At 43.1% G+C, this 21,685-nt stretch overlaps 1 protein-coding gene across 1 annotated transcript in view; it reads left to right on the top strand.

Annotated features, from left to right (window-relative positions):
* The window catches only part of CCDC141 (coiled-coil domain containing 141), a 170,207-nt gene that overhangs the window by 87,724 nt on the left and 60,798 nt on the right, over positions 1-21,685 (top strand). Inside the window, exons 7-11 of the mRNA XM_084805883.1 lie at positions 1,488-1,682; positions 11,382-11,554; positions 13,726-13,867; positions 17,359-17,478; positions 20,535-20,726. Of these exons, the coding sequence (XP_084662009.1) occupies positions 1,488-1,682; positions 11,382-11,554; positions 13,726-13,867; positions 17,359-17,478; positions 20,535-20,726 (822 nt within the window). The remainder of the gene's footprint in view (positions 1-1,487; positions 1,683-11,381; positions 11,555-13,725; positions 13,868-17,358; positions 17,479-20,534; positions 20,727-21,685) is intronic.

Below are 21,685 nucleotides of genomic sequence, written 5' to 3'. Positions count from 1 at the left end.
GAGACTTACCTGTGGCGGATCTTCCGGGCGGCGGCGGCTCCGGCGGCTGGTCTTCCGAGTGGCTGCCGCCGCCGCCATTTCCAGGCTTGTGTTAAAAAAAAAAAAATGTGATAGGCTACGTAAAGATTTACATAGCCTATCATGGCTAGGTTAAAAAAACAACAACGACGTGATAGGCTACGTAAATCTTTACGTAGCCTATCATGGTTGGGTGGGTTTAAAAGAAAACAAAAAACCGCGTACGTAAATGGCGGTGGCTACAGCCGCCGCCATTTGCGTTCCTTCTTTTTACCGTCTTAATCTACGTAAATATTTATGTAGACTATGATGGCGAAAATAAAGGGGAATGCAAATAGCGTAGCGGGCGCTATTTGCATCCCCTTTTGATTCGCTGTTTTAGCCTACGTAAATATTTACGTAGGCTAAAACGGTGAATGAAAAAGGGACACAAATAGCGCCCGCTGCGCTATTTGCGTTCCCCTTTATTTTCGCCGTCATAGTCTACGTAAATATTTATGTAGATTAAGACGGCCAAAAAGAAGGAACGCAAATGGCGGCAGCTGTAGCCGCCGCCATTTGCGTACACGATTTTTTGTTTTGTTTTATTTTACCCAGAACCCTCCACGGCCGGAAATCCGGCTGTGGATGGCTCTGGCATGGCTGGGCCTGGCCGGCTGCTCCGCGGAGCTGCCGCAGAGCACAGCTGGCCGTTTGAGGATTCCGGGGGGAGGGACGGAACGCCTCCACCCCCCACCATAAACATAATCCACGAACAGGTAAGTCACTTTCATACATCCCTACTACCTCTAATCAGATCCCAAGAGGGGCACCCCAGTTTTAGCTAACTCTCTGCCGCTCTCTTCCTCTTTCTCTCCTTTTTTCTCTGCAGATTCTCCCCACCCCACTTTCACACACAGACCTTCTATCACTCCTAGTTTGTAGGGGACATGTGTGTTATCTTCTCTGAGATTCTGGTGGGCCCTCATTCCAAAATGTCTGACAATTGGCTTCCTTTAAGGAGACCAATTTCTTTGGCCATTCTAGACCACTAGCATGTAACTTGCCTGAGAAAGGAGGTGGCCAGGATTTGTAATGTTATTTTATAGCACTATATTCTATGTTCTTCAGAAAGAGAGTTTCCAAATTAGAGAGAATTTACACAATTGTGGAATTCACTGACTCAGAAACTCTAAAAAGTCCCCTTTCTGCTGGTCTTTAGATGTAGGGTGAATTTTTACATTATTAATAATATTTTGCAAGACCTTTTTAGTTTATTTGGCTCCCTTATGCTTTACCGCTGCATTTTATTTTATTTTGTTTGACGACATTCTATGGTTTTAGTGTGGATTTTATTATTTTCTGCTTTATGCCACCCTGGGAAGATTTTATTCTGAAAAGCAGGATCTAAATAATAAAATAAATACATACATTGTTGGATCTGGATTGCAATGTGCAACTATGTAATTGAGTTGAACTTCCCTTTCTAGGAATGGAACTCTGCTCTGGAAGATTTAAAATCTGATGCACTCCAGATTCTATTTTCAGAGGAGTATGCTGAAAAAGAGCATCTAAAACTTTCGAACCAGAAAATAAATCTTTTGCAACAGGAAGTGAACCGCTGTATGGATGAACGGAAAACTTTGCTGCAGGAAGCCAATGACTTCTTCATCACAGCAAAAAAGGTTAGTCAGAGGTTAAAGCCATAATGGTAATTTACTGTAAGGCTGAGCCAAATCCCACCCCACTCTGATTTGAGAAGAAAGGCCTCCCCTTGTGTTGGAAAGGCATGCAAGCAGAGCTGAAGTGTTTATCCAACTTACTGGCAATGGCAACTGTGCTCTGTGTTTCTACTAGGCACCTCCCCGCCCCCGCCCGGCCGCCATGATCTCAGATGGGTACAATGCTTCCTGCCTTAACTCTGAGGTCACATTATGCAAAAGAGGAGCGGGAATGGGGCTGAGCAGTGGAGAAGAATGTGATTGCCATCACCAGGAGGACAAACACGCGATGGGGGGGGGGGAGAGCAGTTAAAAGGGGGAGAGGCTTTGTGAAACAATTTCCATAAAAAGAAAATCACTGTAATTCATTCAGCATAAGCCTAACTTGCATATGAACATGACTGTACATGCTGGCAAACTGATTTGCAAAATACTTCACCAATAGAATGAAAGGTTTTTTAATGTAAGCTTTTATTGGAGTAGAGTACTTAAAAGGGCACTAAGTGGGAGTGCTTCCCTTGTCTGATAAGCCATGTAGGCTTTTCACCACACCAACCCAAACTGGGAAACAACAACAGTGACAAGGGTTGGAGAGTGGTGAACCATGTGAGAAAGGAGCCATTTCTCATCATGACCAAACTGCATGCGGACCCCCTCCATGGTTTTCTACACTATACGGATTGCAGTATTTACAATTCTTGGTTGTTTTTTTTAAATGTTGCCCTTCTGTTTCCCATTCCACAGAGAGTGAGTGAGAGAGAGAGAGAGAGAGAGAGAGAAATTATCAATTAGTATATATGTCCATGCATGCAGAATAATCTGCCAGGGGACGGGGAGTGCATCTCAGAACGTTGCCTCTGGTAGTTTATATTCTAAGCACCAGGTGGGGCTATTAGTATACTATTCCTTAAAAAAAAATTAAAAAAATATTCTTTGGGAGTCACATTAAAATTACTAAAATCTCCCAGAACCACAGAGCCTAGGAGTCCAAATTGGTATTCCCTTGCTTATTTATTCCTTGCTTTTCATCTAAGCTTGGCTTTCAAAGTGGTTTAAAATTAATCAATTAAAATGACAGTATTTTAGGGATATGTCAGAGCAGTGTCTTCTGGTCCTGGCAGTGGATGACATATTTGGTGCTCCAGGCTCTTCCCTCCAGATGGTGGGGGCAAAAGGAGCTGAGATGGATTCAGAGGCTGGCTGATAATAAGAATGCCAGCATGCAGAAACCGCTTCTCCCATGAGTGGCAAAGTCTTCTGGTTCCTGGAACTTGATGCCACAGTCCAGGTTCCAGGCTTTTCCTTCTATCTGCAGAAGGAACGTATGGAGGGAAGGAGATGGACTCAGGGACTGGCTGAAGATAATGATGTCAACCACAGAAGAACCCCTGATGTTTGATGTGCCCTTTCCCAAGGCACACTGGGCGAAACAGAAACTGATATTTGTTATGCAGAAAAGCTTCCCAGTTAACTGTTCTTATGAAATGCCGCACATACTTCCCTCTCAGTTCCACTCCACTTTTCAGTTGGTTTAGTTGCTCTGAAAGGTACCCCTGCAAATGACTCTTCTATCCCAACTATACTTTCAGGGCACCTCTTAAAACTGCTGTTTGCATGGTACTAATTGAGATCCTTGCCAGTATGCTTCATGAAGAATTTCTCTTTTTTATGTAACTTATAATTGAAGAGGAGAAGACACCACAAGCCATATGAGGCAAGGGAACAGATTTAGAAGTATTCAGGCATTATAAGAGACTCAATAATGCTTGACTGTGTTGAAACACAGAGAAAGATGATAAGCTGGTGGCAGGCTAGCTATACAGGGAAAAATTGTTCTTGAATTGCAAATAACTTTTCTGTATGAAAGACCTGAGACCTCATACTTCCTTTACAATAGCATTGCCAGCAGCAGAGAGTGAATAATCCCTGGGGTACTTTTGGAAATTTAATTAGTCTAACTTTAGGAGAGAACTAGTTTTGATTTCTGTTATATCTGAAAAGGTAGCAGGTAGCAGGCTAGGTAGCTGTTTGTGTGTTGTCCCATAAGTATTTGTTCAGTGATGTTTCACTCACCGTAGAGAAGGAGAAACCTTATTGTACTACAATGAACGTTATGAACAATCAGTTCTAACTCTTTGATAGTATTTTCTGTTAAGAACCAATGTAATAAAATTAATTAACAATAGGATTGCCATCTTTCTGTTTTAAGAATAACAGGCCCCAACGGGTCTATTCCTCTTTTTTGTAGTTTTCCCTTCTCCCCCTCCTCAAAAAAAAGGGGGCAGTGGGGGTGGAAGTTAGTGTGGGAGCAGCATAACTCAGTTCAGAAACCTCTCCCTTTTTAACAGCATTGATGCAAGGGGTACAGTTAAGATGCCTTCGCAGTCTCCCAGGCAGAGGGGAAGAGATGCTTGGATTTAGTGCTCCCTCCAGCCCCCTAAAAGACCAGTGTTATGTTAAAGCAGCCCAAGCTTCCCAGAGGAAGTGCCCAAGCCCATATTCAGGGCTGGGGTTCTCTCTTGCTCTCAGGGGTCATCACTGTGAGACTGGTGTCCCTAAGGGAAAGGATTCATCACAGCACCGCCAAGATATTCAGGGGGAGGGTGCCCATATGCAGCCTGGGCGTCTTGCCTCACTTGGTAACAGAGCAGTACTGTAAAAGTACTAGCTCCAAGGTAAGTCATATGCTTAGACTTTAATCCAGGTGGCCCTCTTCCCCCCATCCTCTAATAGGTCATTACTGCATCAGCACTGGCGATAAGTCGGTAGGATGGAGGGCACCCTAGAACTCAGAGAAGTCATTTTCTTCTGCTCTCTGACAGATCAGCGCTATGACAACACTGCCCAAAGAGCAGCATTATCTCAACTCTGACCATGTGTTGGGTGTGATAAGAGAGGAATGAGCTGTTGGGGTGTGGAAAGGACTACCCCTGCTGAGTTCAGGCCTCCCTTCCTATCCTCAGATCAGCATTACTGAGAGTATATTGTCTGGACCAGGCAAACAATGAAAAGGCAGGCAGGCAATTTTCTGAAGTCTGTTTATGGATGAAAGCTTTTCTGATTTGATGTCTTTGTTGCACAGAAATGCCTCCATTTCAAGGCTCTGTAGTACGAGTGAGAAAATAGAACTACACTGTTTTATTTATTTATTTATTTTATAAATGTATATGCTGCCCTTCGATATATACTAATTTCCAAAGCAGTTACAGAATGAAAAACAACAAAATCATTAAAAAATACAATAGAAGGACAAAACCCAACAGCCCTCATTTTAAGCTAGCGTCTGCACCATCCCCAGTCCCAGAAACACAAGGTATCTTTTGCAGCATTTTATGCTTATTTCTACTGATGCATTTTGAGTAACTTGAAGCTTATTGTGCTTTAGTGTTTGTGTATAAACACCCCTGTTGGTAAAACAAGGGTTTAGATCCAGGATCTGCCTTCTGTGAATTTTCAGTGATCCCCCGTTCCCACACACACACATATACAGCAAAGCTCACCCCATTCAGCAGGGTCCCCCAAGTCTCTGTGTAGCATTTCCAGGGGGCTGGGGGGGGGTGGAGAAACCATTTGCAGGTGTCTACATCTGGATTCAACCCAAAGTGGGTAAATGTTACTAACGTTTGATTAAAGAAGTTTTAAATACTCTGATTTTTTTTCAAAAGCAATGTTTCAAATACATGGGTGACATTAAACAAGTATTGAATTAAGATTTGAAAAGAGCCTGTAGCAGGACGAGAGAGCCACGTTAGCAAGTATCGGGTTATGTTGAGTTGGCACCATTTGTGAAACTGTAGCATTAGAGGACCCCTTCATGGATCACTGCCACTCCAGCATTCTTGCCAAGAAAACCCCATGGAACGTATCACAAGGCTAAAAGAGATGACGCTGGAAGATGAGCCCCTCAGGTCGGAAGGTGTCCAATATACTACTGGGGAAGAGCAGAGGGAATTTCCCAGTAGCGCCAGAAAGAGTGAAGCGGCTGGGCCAAAGCCTAAAGGACACTCAGCTGTGGATGTGTCTGGTGGTGAAAAGAAAATCCGATGCTGTAAAGAACAAGATTGTTTAGGAACCTGGAATGTAAGATCAGTGAATCAAGGTAAGCTGGAGGTGGTCAAACATGAGATGGCAAGATTGAACATCGACATCTTGGGAATCAGCGAACTAAAATGGACAAGCATGGGCGAATTTAATTCAGGTGACCATCATATCTACTACTGTGGGCAAGAATCCCTTAGAAGAAATGGAGTAGCACTCATAGTCAACAAGAGGGTGGGAAAAGCAGTACTGGGGTACAATCTCAAAAATGATAGAATGATCTCAGTACGAATCCAAGGCAAACCATTCAACCTCAGAGTAATTCAAGTCTGTGCCCCAACCACTGAGGCCGAAGAAGCTGAGGTTGATCGGTTCTATGAAGACCTACAACACCTTCTAGAACTAACACCAAAAAAAGATGTCCTCTTCATCATAGGGGATTGGAATGCTAAAGTAGGAAGTCAAGAAATCACCGGGATAACAGGCAGGCATGGCCTTGGTGTACAAAATGAAGCAGGACAAAAGCTAATAGAGTTTTGCCAAGAGAACACGCTGATCATAGCAAACACTCTTTTCCAACAGCACAAGAGGCGACTCTACACATGGACATCACCAGATGGTCAATATCGAAATCAGATTGATTATGTCCTTTGCAGCCAAAGATGGAGAAGCTCCATACAGTCAGTAAAAACAAGACCTGGAGCTGACTGTGGCTCAGATCATGAGCTTCTTGTTGCAAAATTTCGGCTGAAATTGAAGAACGTAGGGAAAACCACTAAACCATTCAGTTATGACCTAAATCATATCCCTTATGAATATACAGTGGAGGTGAGGAATAGATTTCAGGGATTAGACCTGATAGACAGAGTGCCTGAGGAACTATGGACGGAGGTCCGTAACATTGTTCAGGAGGCAGCAACTCAATCCATCCCAAAGAAAAAGAAATGCAAGAAAGCACAGTGGCTGTCTGATGAGGCTTTACAAGTAGCTGAGGAAAGAAGGGAAGCGAAAAGCAAGGGAGAAAGGGGAAGATATATCCAACTGAATGCAGAGTTCCAGAGAATAGCAAGGAGAGACAAGAAGGCCTTCTTAAATGAACAATGCAAAGAAATCGAGGAAAACAACAGAATGGGAAAGACTAGAGATCTCTTCAAGAAAATTGGAGATCTCAAGGGAACGTTTTGTGCAAAGACGGGCATGATAAAGGACAAAGAAGGCAGGGACCTAACAGATGCAGATGAGATTAAGAAGAGGTGGAAAGAATACACAGAAGAACTATACAGGAAAGATCTTAATGTCCCTGATAGCCATGATAGTGCGGTCACTGAACTTGAGCCGGACATCCTAGAGAGGGAAGTCAAGTGGGCCTTAGGAAGCATTAGTAACAACAAAGCTAGCGGAGATGACAGTCTTCCAGCTGAGCTATTTAAAATCCTAGAAGATGATGCTGTTAAAGTGCTGCATTCAATATGCCAACAAATTTGGAACACTCAACAGTGGCCGCAAGACTGGAAAAGGTCAGTTTACATTCCAATTCCAAAGAAGGGCAACGCCAAAGAGTGTTCAAACTACCGCACAATTGCGCTCATTTCACATGCCAGCAAGGTGATGCTCAAAATCCTACAAGCTAGGCTTCAGCAGTATGCGAACCGAGAACTACCAGAAGTACAAGCTGGGTTTCGAAGAGGGAGAGGAACTAGAGATCAAATCGCCAACATTCGCTGCATCATGGAGAAAGCAAGAGAATTCCAGAAAAATGTCTATTTCTGCTTCATTGACTACGCTAAAGCCTTTGATTGTGTGGATCACAACAAACTGTGGCAAATTCTTAAAGTAATGGGAGTACCAGACCACCTTACCTGTCTCCTGAGAAACCTGTACGAGGGTCAAGAAGCAACAGTAAGAACCAGACATGGAACAACCAAGTGGTTCAAAATTGGGAAAGGAGTACGACAAGGCTGCATATTGTCACTCTGCTTATTTAACTTATATGCAGAGTACATCATGAGAAATGCCGGGTTGGATGAATCAGAGGTCGGAATTAAGATTGCCGGGAGAATTATCAACAACCTCCGATATGCAGACGACACCACCCTAATGGCAGAAAGCGAAGAGAATCTAAAGAGCCTCTTGTTGAGGGTGAAAGAGGAGAGTGCAAAAGCTGGTTTGAAACTCAACATTAAAAAAACTCAGATCATGGCATCTGGCCCCATCACTTCCTGGCATATGGAAGGGGAAGAAATGGAAGCAGTGACAGATTTTACTTTCTTGGGCTCCAAGATCACCGCAGACGGTGACTGTAGCCATGAAATTAAAAGACGCTTGCTCCTTGGGAGGAAAGCTATGGCCAACCTAGACAGCATAGTAAGAAGCAGAGACATCACCTTGCCGACAAAGGTCCGTCTAATCAAAGCTATGGTTTTCCCAGTAGCAATGTATGGCTGTGAGAGCTGGACTATAAGGAAGGCTGAGCGCCGAAGAATTGATGCTTTCGAACTGTGGTGCTGGAGAAGACTCTTAGGAGTCCCCTGGACTGCAAGGAGGTCAAATCAGTCCATCCTCAAGGAAATCAACCCTGAGTGCTCATTGGAAGGACAGATATTGAAGCTGAAGCTGAAATATTTTGGCCACGTAATGCGAAGAGAAAACTCCCTGGAAAAGACCCTGATGCTGGGAAAGACTGAAGGCAAAAGGAGAAGGGGACGGCAGAGGATGAGATGGCTAGACAGCATCACCGATGCAACGAATATGAACTTGAGCACGCTCCGGGAGAGAGCGCAGGACAGGAAGGCCTGGCGTGCTATGGTCCATGGGGTCACGAAGAGTCGGACACGACTGAATGACTGAACAACAACAGCAACAGCATTAGAGGAAGGAGTAATCCTGTCAGCCAGAATGGCTTCACACCTGTCATGGAAAAACCTACATCAGTAGGTTAGAATCTTTAAACCTCCTGCTCTTTATTAGTTTAATTGAAATTAATGAGAGTGGCTTTGGAGCAAGTCATTTGAGGCTCATCATCATCAGCTTTAGTGCAGTCAACAGACCAAGATAAGAATATAGCTCCTTCAGACTAAGGAGAAAAAGAAAAGTATGGCATAAAAAAGAATGTGAATTAAAGGAATTAATTTATTAATTAATAAATAATAAAAGAAATGTATGCAATATAAAATTGGTTAAAATAAATAGTATCAAGGAATCAAGATACCAATGCAACCAAAGGCAACTCACCAACTGTTTTCTAGTCCTCACTGCTGGTGCTAGAAACTTGGCAACTGCTGAAGAGACTCGAGGGTTATTTTCTATAAGTAGATGTTTGACATAATTAATTGATATACAACATATGGCCCTCAACAGGGGGCTAACTAGATCTTCATGAATACCGAAGTAGAAATTACAAGACAGGAAGACAGGCCCTACTGTTTTCCCTTCAAGTTCATTGCATGGACTGGAATGGTGGTATCTCCCCAGCAACACTTGGGTGTGCAAAACATTAAGTCTGACAGACATGAAAGATTGTTTAGATAACCAGCTGCCTAAAATGGCTTCCATGTATGACACCAGAGGAAAGCAGGGAGTGTGGCACAAGCCAAAAACTTGAAGGGTAATATCCCAGAGTCTTTGTCTGATTTGATATAATGCTTGGTTTAACCTAACTTGCAAAAGGAAAGCCAGAGAGAATCCAGTAGTACAGGTTTTCTGGAGAACTGACTTTGTCTGAATATCTCAGAAGCTGTCCCTTGGAACCAAGTCTCATAGATTCTATTCCTAAAGATGTGAATTCTAAGCCAGAGTTTTAGTGCACCCAGCCAGTGAAGGCTGGTTGCTCTGATTTCGGTGAGGTTGTGAATCTATTCTGGGTTTCAGTCAGGACAAGCCATCCAAGGTGCTGAACCCTATCACCAAGATAGGTTCAGGACCTTGGATAGATCCTTTAGAGTTCTGGCTGGTTCTGATTGAAACCCAGAGTGGATTCAGAGCCAGCAGTCTCCACTGCATCTAGTCATTTCCTAACTGTTAACATTTAATGGGCATTGGCAGGTTTCCAATAAAATCCCTGCATTTGGTACACATCTAGGGATATGTAGTATGGGCCAAACCCCCCAGACTTGAATATTAGATATTTTACCTTGAACTAAACTGCAGTCCCATACAGTGCTTGGCAGAAATTATAACATAAATTATAACCTTGGTAGTTGATGAAAAGGATCGATCCCCTCCAGTAAAGAAAAACTATGTAATAGTCTAGTTTGCCATAGCTTTCTGAACATGAAGTCTGTAGGCAGACCAAGACTTCTGTAGTGAAATGTAACTCCCAAATATTTAAAACTTTTGAGCTGTTGTAAAGTGTGGCCATCCAGTAACTGTTTCTGCAGTATTATTATTATTTTTTCTCAAAAACTATTTTTAAAGAAGTTTCTCATGATTGACTGAAACTGAGCAACAGTTTAAGTTACAGTACTTTGTGAACATGCCCACCTGCTTATTTAGATCAGATTGCAGAGGGAATTACTGCATCATCAGCAAATAATACTACACAGATTTTCTTAGTATTGAGTTTGGAAGACGGCAGTCTTCAACTGTTTTTCCAAGTTATTTGAAGACTGTGACCATTCTGTCTTACAGCCTGATTTCTATCCATCTTTACTGGAATGTAAAGCCGACTGAGTTCAGTAGGGCTTTCTACTAAGTAAGTATGCTTAGGACTGCAGCCCTAGTGAGCCAGGTCTTCCCTGGGGGAATGTCAGTTTGTAGATGAGGCATCAGCTGGCACTATATCTAATTAGCAACAGGGGTAGGAATGTCGACAGTATTATCCAGCTGGCTTGACTGGACATATTGAAAGAAGCCTAAAAGCAGAAAACATGTATTTATTTACAACTATTTGGGGACACTTTTAAGGATAAAACCCTAAGACTTTTTTTGGAGACAGACTCTGAAGGCTTACTGTATTTCAGCTTTTCCTATGTAAACCTAATATGAAAACAGATGTTCTTCGAAGGCAAGAGACTTTTTTTTAATCTGCATTTTCCCACTTACTTTGCATGGAGCGGGGATTAATAGGATACTTCACTGCTGTTGTGATGTACAAATTCTCAGCCCTTCTAAAAGAAAACTTCCTAAAAGAAAGGTATCTTTTTAATTGCCCACATTTCACCCCAGATAGCACAGACACAACTATTACATTGGTGGCCTCTCCTCTCCAGTCCCCTCCTATTCCCTCTTGAGGTGCCAGCTGTCTTACTGGCATAAGTATGTAGTAAAGCCCAGGGTATTGATCTGGAGGCTCCTGAGCTGCCATCAACTTCAGTGGCGTCAGATTTTTCAAAACTAACTGGTGATTTTATCTTCAAATAAATAAGATAAAATTTATTTTATTTGGAGGGGGAATTGGTGACTATTACATGCAGATGCTGTAGAAGTCAGTGTGTGGAAACTTGCTTTTGCATGCACATCATCCATGCTGAATAAGAATGAGTTATTTCATAATTATTGAACCACATGGTATTGCATTAGTTAGTACAATGAGTCAGAGAGAAACTGCTTATTGAATTGATTTTCTAAATGATTAGTTTTATTTAAAATGCCTCTATCTTCAATTTTTAGAAGCTATTTTTTTTATAGGCATATGGCATACTTGGAAATGTAGACGCTTCTCTTAAGCGTCTTAACTCTGAAGGTTTGAGCTTGCCTCTCTTGGCAATAAAGCATGACAACCTGCAGAAAGAAATTAAAGATGGATCAGCTGATGCTCTGCAGAAGGGATACACCTTACTTAGCAAAGGAGATGCCCATAGGTAAGTTGAGGATGTAAGTGAATGAACCACATATGTTTTAAAGGGTCTCATAGATGTGAATCACTTCTGAGAAGTTATACCTCTCACCATGGTTGTGCCAGGTCAGATGTTACTCTCCCCAGACAGCTGTGTCCATAGGTCAGTGTAAGGAATATTAGATAGTGATAAGACGAAGCCTGAAAATGGGGACATCCAGAGCTTTTCTACATGAGGTTGTTAATCCACTGTATCTACTTTTGGTTTTGTCACAGAATTGAGATCTGAATGCTACCTGAAGAGCATTTCCTTTCATGCTTTTCCATGACATAACCTCTGTGTAGTGGCACTGTGGTATAGCAGAATAGCACAAATACACAAGTGAAAAAAAGTGTTTTCTTTTGCTTTTACAAATAAATACCACATTTTCCCTACTCTTAAAAAAAATTGCTGAAAGTGCTCTTTAGACATAGAAGCAAACCTGGAAGGTCACAATGTCATTTAAAGAACGCCTCGTGTAGAAAAGCTCCCAGACACTGGATTTTATGGGTTTGCCCCCACCCAGATCAATTTAGGATAGGATTAGATTCAGCCAGGGCAATCCTAAATGGAATAGTTTTGTTCCCCTTTGAAGGCCTACCCATTGCCCCATTTCTTTCCCAAACTGACTCAGGGGCAGTGATGGTAAAGATTCCAGGTATCATTAGTAGTAATAGGCTTAGTAATGGTGGTTAGTATTTAGACCCTAGATATTGCCATGAGCATGTGAAGCAGTATCTGGGGCCACTAGGAGTCATGGGAACTGCAGTTTGCCAAGGTTCCCAACATCCCTAAGTGTTGCCATAAGGGAGAACAGCATAATCCAGGGCAAATGGGAAATATGGGGCAATGTGTGCCAACATCAAAGGCTAAATCTTGAGGTCCTTCTGTTTGTGGTCCAAACAATCTTTGGAGCTCCCCCACTGCCTTCCCTTGCCCCCCTTGCCCCAATTAGCTTAGGAAAGGGGAGGCAGTGGGGGAGCTTCAGGGAGTTCTCAGCCAGTGGGGAGAGGGAAAGCTCTGAGCTTGTTGCACTCTGAATACCATCACAGGGAATGCAGTGGGACTGATGGAGAATGGGGCTGTTTTTAAATCAAATTAATTTACCTCGTCCAGCTGTGCAATTTGGAACAGGCTGATTTTCAGCTGAATAATTTAAAGTATCCAGTGGACACCCTCCATATTAATTGGATTTAAATAGCACCATTCTGAATTGGAAGAAGGAAGGACCTTCCCATCACTATCACTAGTTGCAGAGTGTCTGAACCAGCCCTTATTTTGCAGTTTTCAGCACAGTTTTTCATACTGCAGAAAAGATGAGCTACTTTTAAAATGAATAGTGGCTTCCCAAAATAGCAAAGTTCCAGCTGTGAGTATGATTCTCCCCCATGTGCTCATATGATTTTCATGGCCGTATTAATATTTTAATGGAATTTGTATTACTATTTAATTTCACAGTATATTGCCAGAGAAAACTTCCATTGTAAATTAATTGAATGTAAGAATTAATTCTCATTTTATGTGCGATTTTCCTGTCCTAATTGCATGTGATAAGCAACGTGAAGAAGACTGCCTCGAGTCTTTGCATTATTATAAATCAACTCCCTGGAGTTTAAATGTTTAGAATGATTGTCAGTTCTTTGCCAATTGACTTATTGCTCATGTCATTTTTATTCCTGTTTTTTTTTTTCTTTTAAGAAAAGCATCATTAAACTAATATTGTCTCTAAAGCACACAGGGAATATTAACTGCAAATTGTCTGTAAGAAAATATAAACTCTAGGACAATTGATCCATATCAGCAATACAAACTTCCATACAAACTTACCAGTTGCATTTTAATTCAGGATCAGATTTTGATAAGTTTATTCAAATGAGATAGTATATTTGTTCATATTTCTCACAATAGTAGGTGATATTGGTGAAGCATATTACTAATTTTGGGAAAGAAAATCATTAGAATAAAATCTGCTACATTGCTTAGTCTCTCTTGATATACGTTACTATATCGTTGGGTGTGGGTGTGTTTTTAATTTAGTCATTTTTAACTCTTCCTTAAAACAATGTTGATATAAAGGATTAGAATTGCCTTCATCTACTTACTACAATCCCACTTAACAACAAAAATGTTAACCATAGTTTTGTTATCACCTTCAGTTCCTGGATGACTGGTGTTCGGGAAATGGTAGACTGCATTCAGAAAAGAATAGATCAGTTGATCAAGCAGTGTCCTGCGTACAAAGAACTTGCCTCAAAAAAGCAACACTTAACTACTTCCTTAGATGATTGTCTCAAGAAGGTAGATGAAAACATTCTTTGTTAACAAACCCTTGTTGCAATCCATTCTGCAGATCCAAATATCACTGAATCATTGGTGGTGACTTAACCCCTCCCACTGATGGAACAACGTGCCCCCAAAATCTGCTCTAGAGGGTTGGGGGACTCTCAGAATCAGATTGGGGGGTGGGGCTGCAGGAAGAATGAAAGGAGGGGGAAGTCCTGTCGTGAAGTCTGGTTTTGTGACGTTAGGTTTCACCATATATATATATATATATATATATGTGTGTGTGTGTGTGTGTGTGTGTCAAAACTATATTAGGCAGTGTAACTTCATCGTGAAACACACATATATAAACTTGTTTAAAGTACTCAGTAAATGCCAGAATATCCTTAAAACTCTTGCAGGCAAGCATGTAAAACAAAAACGGAGAGACACTCCTCATCTTGCTTCCCTCCTTCGTATCAGTTATTGCTCTCTTTCTCTCACTCCTTCTGTCCAGGAAATGCTTGACACCTCACTTGTTTGTTTGTTTTCATTCTGTTTTTATCCTGCTTTTTGACCATAGTCCCCAAAGCACTCACAACTTCCATAACTTACAACAGTCCCATTAAAAATTAACCCCTGTATTTAAAATATTGAAAGAAACAGATCCATGAGGAAAGATACTGGAGTTGAAGGGAGAAAGAAGAAGAATCAAAAAGAAAAAGAAAAAAATCAGAAACAACCATTTTTAGTTGTTTAGCTCCACTAAATATCAGACAGGGGACCAGTAGGAAGGGCAGCTCTGAGCCGATTCCAGACCAGGCCTGTGATTATGTTTTCACCTGCCTCCTTCCCTGTCCTGTTTCTCTCTGGTAGGCCACCTGGTCTTACATGGCCACTTACTTGGGGAACATAGAATCCAGTTCACCCTTTCCCAACCTCGTGCCCTGCAGATGTGTGGGACTACAAAGTTGCATAATCCCCAGGCAGCACAGCCTTTGGGGATGATGAGAGTTGTAGTCCGACACATCTAGAGGGCACCAGGATGAAGAAGGCTGGTCCACCAGAACACACTGCTTGTTGTTCCCCATTCATTGTGGCCTGTTAACTTCTTTTGGCCAACCAGTACAATAACTGTTATCATAAAAGCATCTTAAAGCCCTTAATTGAAAGCAAATTATTATTCCATACCTAACAATTCAATAATTAGTTTTGTGGAATGTGTTTAATTTAGGGATGGACGAAAGTCCCTTACCTTATCCCGCAGCTTGCTTCGCGGTGGGGGGGAGGCGCTACGTTCCTCCCCCGAAATTCTGGGCGGGGTGGGAGGCGCCCCATCCCTCCCCGCCGAAATTCTGGCCGGGGGGGAAGCGCCCCATCCCTCCGGCCGAAATTCTGGCCGTGGGGGAGGCGCCCCGTCCCTCCGGCCGTGAATCTCGTCTCCTGCCGGGATGCAAATGGCAGCAGCCGTAGCCGCCACCGTTTGCGTCCCTGCAGTCAGCCGTGATAGGCTACATAAATCCTTACGTAGCCTATCACGGCTGACTTTTGGGGGGGGGAAGCGTGTACGCAAATGGCAGCGCCCTTATTTTTGCCATAGTCTACGTAAATGTTTATGTAGACTACATGTGCCCAAATAAGGAACGCAAATGGCAGCGCCCATGGGCGCCACCATTTGCGTACACGCTTTCCCCCCCCCAAAGTCAGCCGTGATAGGCTACGTAAGGATTTATGTAGCCTATCACAGTGTTTTTTGAAAATCTAGCCGTGATAGGCTACGTAAATCTTTACATAGCCTATCACGTTTGTTGTTGTTTTTTTTCACCTTGGAAATGGCAGCGGCAGCAGCCGGTCGGAAGACCAGCCGCCGCCGCCACCAAACCGCCGTCGGGAGCCGCCAGTGCCAGGGACATTCGACAAATTTAAGTCCCATTCTGGGGGGGGGCAGGGGGGCGGACCGTTTCTCCACCAATTTCGAGGGGCCGAATGCGTTGGCATTCAGCCTCCCGGAGATTCCTGGAGAAATTCTCCGACATCCCTAGTTTAATTTAGGCAGGATTTTTCTAGGAAGTCTGTAGGTTAACTAAAACACATCTTAGAAGCAAAAATCAAAAATGCCTTTGATCACACTTAACCTCCCCCCCCAAAAAAAACAGGCCTTCACAGATTTGGAAAACATTTTTGAAATTTGAACTGTAATACCTCTGCTTCTGTGGAGAATGCTACTACCCCCTTTTAACCAAAAGAAGTATTCCTTAATACAGCTCCGTGTTAACATAAAGCACTATAAAAGATTTGGTGCTAAAAATCAACTCCGGCATTTGGTAGACACAGCTTAACCTGATTTAGACACTTCTAAAAATGTGCTACAGGAATGAATTCACATTCATCATAATGGATATATATATATATATATATATACACACACACACACACACACACACACACACAAACACACACACACATATATATATATATACACACACACACACACACATACACATATATATCATATAATGCCATATCCTAAGCCTTCATGACTTTTCTGCTGCTCACATGGTTAAGAATGTAAATTATGTATCAATACACAATTATGTACACAAAATATAATATTCGGGAATTAAAAACATATTTGTTCTAAAAATGGAGACAGATGTCCCATAAAGAGATGGCATTTTGTAAAATTCATTGTCCATGCTGCTTTATTTTTAAAATTATTACCTCCTGGCTAATACTACAGGGTGAGATATCTAATTTACACCCTCCAATAATGGAAAGTCTTCGCTCAGCAGAACAGGGAGGAGGCAATTCTCCCCCCTCCCCCCACCCGCAGCTCTCCTCACACCCTCAAAAGCACCTCTGGAGGACTAGCGCACTTGCTGGAGCAAATTTGGGGCAGGACGAAGAGGGTTGTGGGGTGGACAGGAGGAAGGGGAAGTCTCACTGAATGAGCAGGCACTCACACAACGTTGTATTCTGCTCAGAGTAAATAATATGTGTCAGAATAGCGATGGAGAAAATGTAAGCAAAGTTTAGGCATTTCAGTGTGTGTGTGTGTCTGTGTGTGTGTATCCCCCCCACACACACACATGTATTTATGTATCTGTATATGCTTGTGGTCCTAATTATACATGGTGTGATTTGCAAAATATTTCACATGCAGAAATGAAAGAGAATAAATGTATTTATTTAAAAATTTCTACCCTGCCTTTCCTCCTAAGAGCTCAATAATTAACATTCCCTCCTTTTTAACTATATGGTGCCTTTTGTGCTCAAATGTTTATAGAAACGCATGGTGCACTCTTTTTCATAGGATTATGCTACCTTAGGATACATGCGGAGGCATCACTCGCTTGAAAGAACTCTCCCATCAAAAGTTCCCCACCCCTGTAATGCCTATTCACCAGAGGTTCTAGGCCATAATCATGCCAGTTGTGTCCAAAGCAAGGCTATTAGTGCCATAGGTTGTATGCAAAGTAGTATGTTATTGCCTTCAAGTAATACTAGATATTTGTTTAAACCTGAAGGCCTCTACAAAGATTAAAAACATTGGTCCAATACTCTCAGCTGCGATGAATCCTGGATCATCTGTGCCTGAATCAGAGGAACTCCTGGACAAATATTTAGAGCTGGCAAATCAAACTAAGGTAAAATAGGCTTCTCTTACACCATTTTTTAACTGTGTTAAACCATATGTTCTTACTGTGTGAATTTCCCAGGGTGTTGCAGGAATTGCTTGATTTTCCACATCAGCCCTGCACGAAGGTTGGTACAGGTGTGAAACTGGAAAGTCCCACCACAGAATCTGGCTCCATTTGGTAGAGTGGGGTACCTGCCTCAGGCTGGTGATGCTGGGTGACAGCAGCAGTGGCCCTCATCTGTTCTTCCCGAGTCCCCCAGCCATTCCCATCTGTTAGAGAGCAGATCTGTGTTTACCACATGGCCTTTCCCCCACTGCTTTAGGTGTAGTTCAGGATACTGGCTGGTTAACTTCCAGTCCAGTTGGATTCTATACATGGAATGAGGATGGGGTGGTATCTTGTCCTTTGCCTCAGGCAGCAAAATGTCTTGGTCCAGCCCTGCCTGGAAGAATCATGTGATGAGTCCTGTCACACATTATTACAGCAGCTGCACCAGTGAGAAGGCAGTGTAGGGATGCTGTTTCAAGCAGCCTTATATGGTAGTAATAATACATAGGCTGGCCTTTCAATTCCTTTGAAGATAGATTCAAAAACGCTATCAAAATGATATTACAACTATAATGGCTTTAAGCTAGTGGCCATCATCATATAATGAGGCAAAGAATTCCATAAAGTAATCATGCACTGAATGAAGAAATGTTTCTTATTGTTTCCCCTGACCCCTCTAATCAATTCACTTGGAACTTCGGAAGACAAATCACACTTGAAAGTTTTGAGAAAGAGAATAATTTCTATCAATTCACTCTCTATACGCTGTTCATAATCTTATCCTGTATCACGTCCTCCTTATATTTTTTTTCTCCATAAAATAAAAGAGCCCCAACATATTTAACCATATTTTTATTAGGGAAGATTCTCCTTCCTACTGATAATTTTACAGTGCAATCTTGTACATGTCTACTCAGAAGTAAACCTCATTGAATGCAGTGGGATTTACTCCCAGGTTAGTGTGTATAGGAGTGCATCATTATAGAGTAATCCTAACACCTGCTAAAGGCCAGCTGAGGGATGTTAGGATGGGGAGGATGAGCCTGCCCATCAGTGGGGCAGCCCATCCACCCCAGAGGCCCTCGATATGCCAGCAGAAAGCTCCATGGGTGTAGAAGAATTATTGGACATCTTCCTGCTAGCTGTAGGAGTTAAAATCAGGTGCCCCTGAAGCAGGGCAGCTTTGGATCCATTGGATCCAAAAAACCCTTGCTTCCCTGGTACAGGCACAGGTCAGACTCTGTACCTGCCCACCCTATGGTCCATTCATTGCTGATTCTGGACCTTTTCCTGCTCTATACAGTTTCTGAAATTAGAAGTCCCAGTTCCCAGTGCTAAGGTAGCCCCCACCTGCCCATGGCATAGTTCTGCAAGTTTGATGGTCCGCTCCCAGAAGCTGATGAATCTGGATAGATTTCTGAGACCTCTTGGGGGTTTCCCTGCAGGCTTAGCTGGTGGTCCTGCCGAGGTCCTGGTCGTGGGCTTAAGGATGTATGAGAACTTTGTTTTTGCTTGCAAAACATGCAGGCATTCAAAACATGCAGGCAGGGCATTCAAAGCCCTGATCGCAAGCACAAGCAGGTGTCCTCCAAAAATGTTTGCGAATTGTCGAAGACATGCTCACGTTTGTCTTGTTCCTGATAGGGACGGCACGGGTGCCCGATTCAGTCCCGGAATCTGGTGGACCTGCTCCTGCCCACACCACTGAGCCCCACTCGCTGAGCCCCTGCCTCTGCTTGTCCCCTTCCTGCGCTTGTCGAATGGCCTTCACTCACCCTGGCAGCCTTGTCGAGCTTCATGGTCGCCATTTTCTGAGAAATGAAATGGCGATCGCAAAAATGTGCAAATTTGCGCACACAAGAAAATGTGCAATTTTGCGAATGTGCATATTTGCATGTGCAAAAATGTGCATTTGCGAATGCGCATATTTGAGTGTGCGCGAAAATATGGGTTTTATGAGAAAAGCACATTTTTGTACACACATTAATGTGTGCCTTTGCAAAAATGTGCATTTCACACATGGGAATATGCGCATTTGCAAAATGCGCATTTTCACTCATACAAAAACATGCATTTTTGCGATCACCATTTAATTTTTTTTAGAAATGGCAACCGTGGAGCTCGGCGAGACTGCTGCTGGGGTAAGTGCAGGCTTCTCGCTAAGAGTGGGAGTGCAGTCCAGGGACCGGCGAGCAGGGGCTGGGCAGGAGTCTGGAGAACCCAGACAGGTGTGAGTTCGTACATCTAGTACACATAGTACATCTAGTACACATAGTACTATGTGTACTAGTACACATAGTACTAGTACACATAGTTCGTACACCTAGTTCCCGATTCCAAGTTCAATTTGCACAAATTTTCTCAGTAGATGAAATCAACCCCACTTTAGTCTGTGGAGGAAATCTGTGCAGATTTCACAAGATTTGTGCAAATCTCCAGTTCGATCACTGCTCACTTTGTGCAAATCTCCTGTTCATGCAGAGTGAGCAGCCACTGCAAGTGGGAATGGGAATTGGGGACGAGACGAGAGGCAAGACGATGTTTGGAGGATCCTGGCAATGTTGACCATCACTCACTCGCCCATCCCTAAGTGACCTCTATCAAATGGTGCAGAATCTTTCTACTCATGCAAAGTGAAAACTCACCCAGTTTTAACTGATGTCCACCACCTCATCCCCAACCCACTTGAGACCTCCATGGCTTATCCCGTACTGTTCCAGAGAGTCCTCCAAACCTTAGGAGCAGCTTTGGGCTGCAGGAGGTAGAGGAGGATTGGTGAGAATCAGCCAGGTGCGGGCAGAAATGCTTTCTACTAGTCCAAACCACCCTTGGATATAACTCAGTATCTGGAAACCTAGTTGTCAGGGTAAATGAGGTTTCAGTTTTGCTAATATGCTAAGGAAAAAACCTTTTTTATAGGTGAGTTAGTAAATGTGCTAGCAACAGTCCAATTTTTGAAAGGTTGATGTGAATGTGCATATTATACATAATTTTCTCTATTTATGCCACTGTAGGAGATGGCCAATGAACTGGAATTAGCTGTGAGAATTTTTAAGGAGATGGAAGAATTTGAAACCACAGAAGTGGCAGCTTTTTCTAACAAAGCCGACCTTCTAAATGAAGAACTGACAACACTTAACAGGAATATTAGCTTAAAACTGGAAGTCCTGAAGCCATATGTGGCCTTTTTAAAGTCATCCAATGAGGTACTTATACAAATGTTGTTAGAAGAAATATAAAGTATACAATCCTTCCCTGCTTGGGCGCAGTTGTTGGGGGGATCCCATGGGGCTCAACAAAGCCAAGTTTTACCCCTCCACTCTTAGTATGGATCTGTGTCCAACTGGACAGGGAGGATTGAATGGGAGATGTGCACAGATCTCCCATTCCCTGGACTGCCCGAATGCCCACCAGGTGGGAAGCGAGGAAACTGGTTTCTGATGAACTCCATGGGAAATCTTGCCTATGCGGACATTGCATGCATATGGGGAAGGATCATACTCAACACCTTTAGTCTACATTTACTCTAGAGTCTTTTAGGCTTTCTTCATGAAGTCAGAAGAACAACTACCCTCGAGGATATAGGGTGTTGTTGTTTTTCTTTTAATTACACTTAAAAATTCAGGAGTTTGAATGGCCTGGCATATCTCAGCTGTGTGGTGATCACATCTCACTTCTCACTGCCTCTGACTCAACTCTTAAGAAGGGCTGTAGCTTAGTGGTAGAGCTCATCCTATACATACAGTAGGTCTCAGGTTCAATCCCCAGCATCTCCAGGTAGGGATGGGAAAAAGTCCTGCCTGAAACTAGGGATGGCGGAGAATTCCGCCATGGACTCCAATGAGTCTGTGGCAGAACAGACCCCTTACCTCCACCACCCCGTGAAGTTCGACACGGACGGACCCTAACTGCTGCCGGCCGGGTCCAGTTCCGTCCGCTGAGTCCGCAGCTGCATCCGCTGCCGGTCTGTGGACACAAATGGCGTCCGGCGTAGCGGACGCCATTTGCGTCCCTGCTCTGTTCGTGATAGGCTACGTAAATATTTACGTAGCCTATCATGGCAAAGCCTATCACGAACAGAGCAGAGACACAAATGGCGTCTGCTACGTCGGACACCATTTGCGTCCACAGACTGGCAGCGGACGGAAGTCTGGCTGTGGACGGG

The sequence above is a fragment of the Heloderma suspectum genome, chromosome 1 (genome assembly GCF_057233095.1).
Source record: "Heloderma suspectum isolate Gila_16-S chromosome 1, 16-S_ref, whole genome shotgun sequence".
In the NCBI taxonomy this organism is placed as follows: Eukaryota; Metazoa; Chordata; class Lepidosauria; order Squamata; family Helodermatidae; genus Heloderma; species Heloderma suspectum.
The sequence above is the reverse complement of the archived record's forward strand: the minus strand, read 5'-3'. Positions and strand labels throughout refer to the sequence as shown.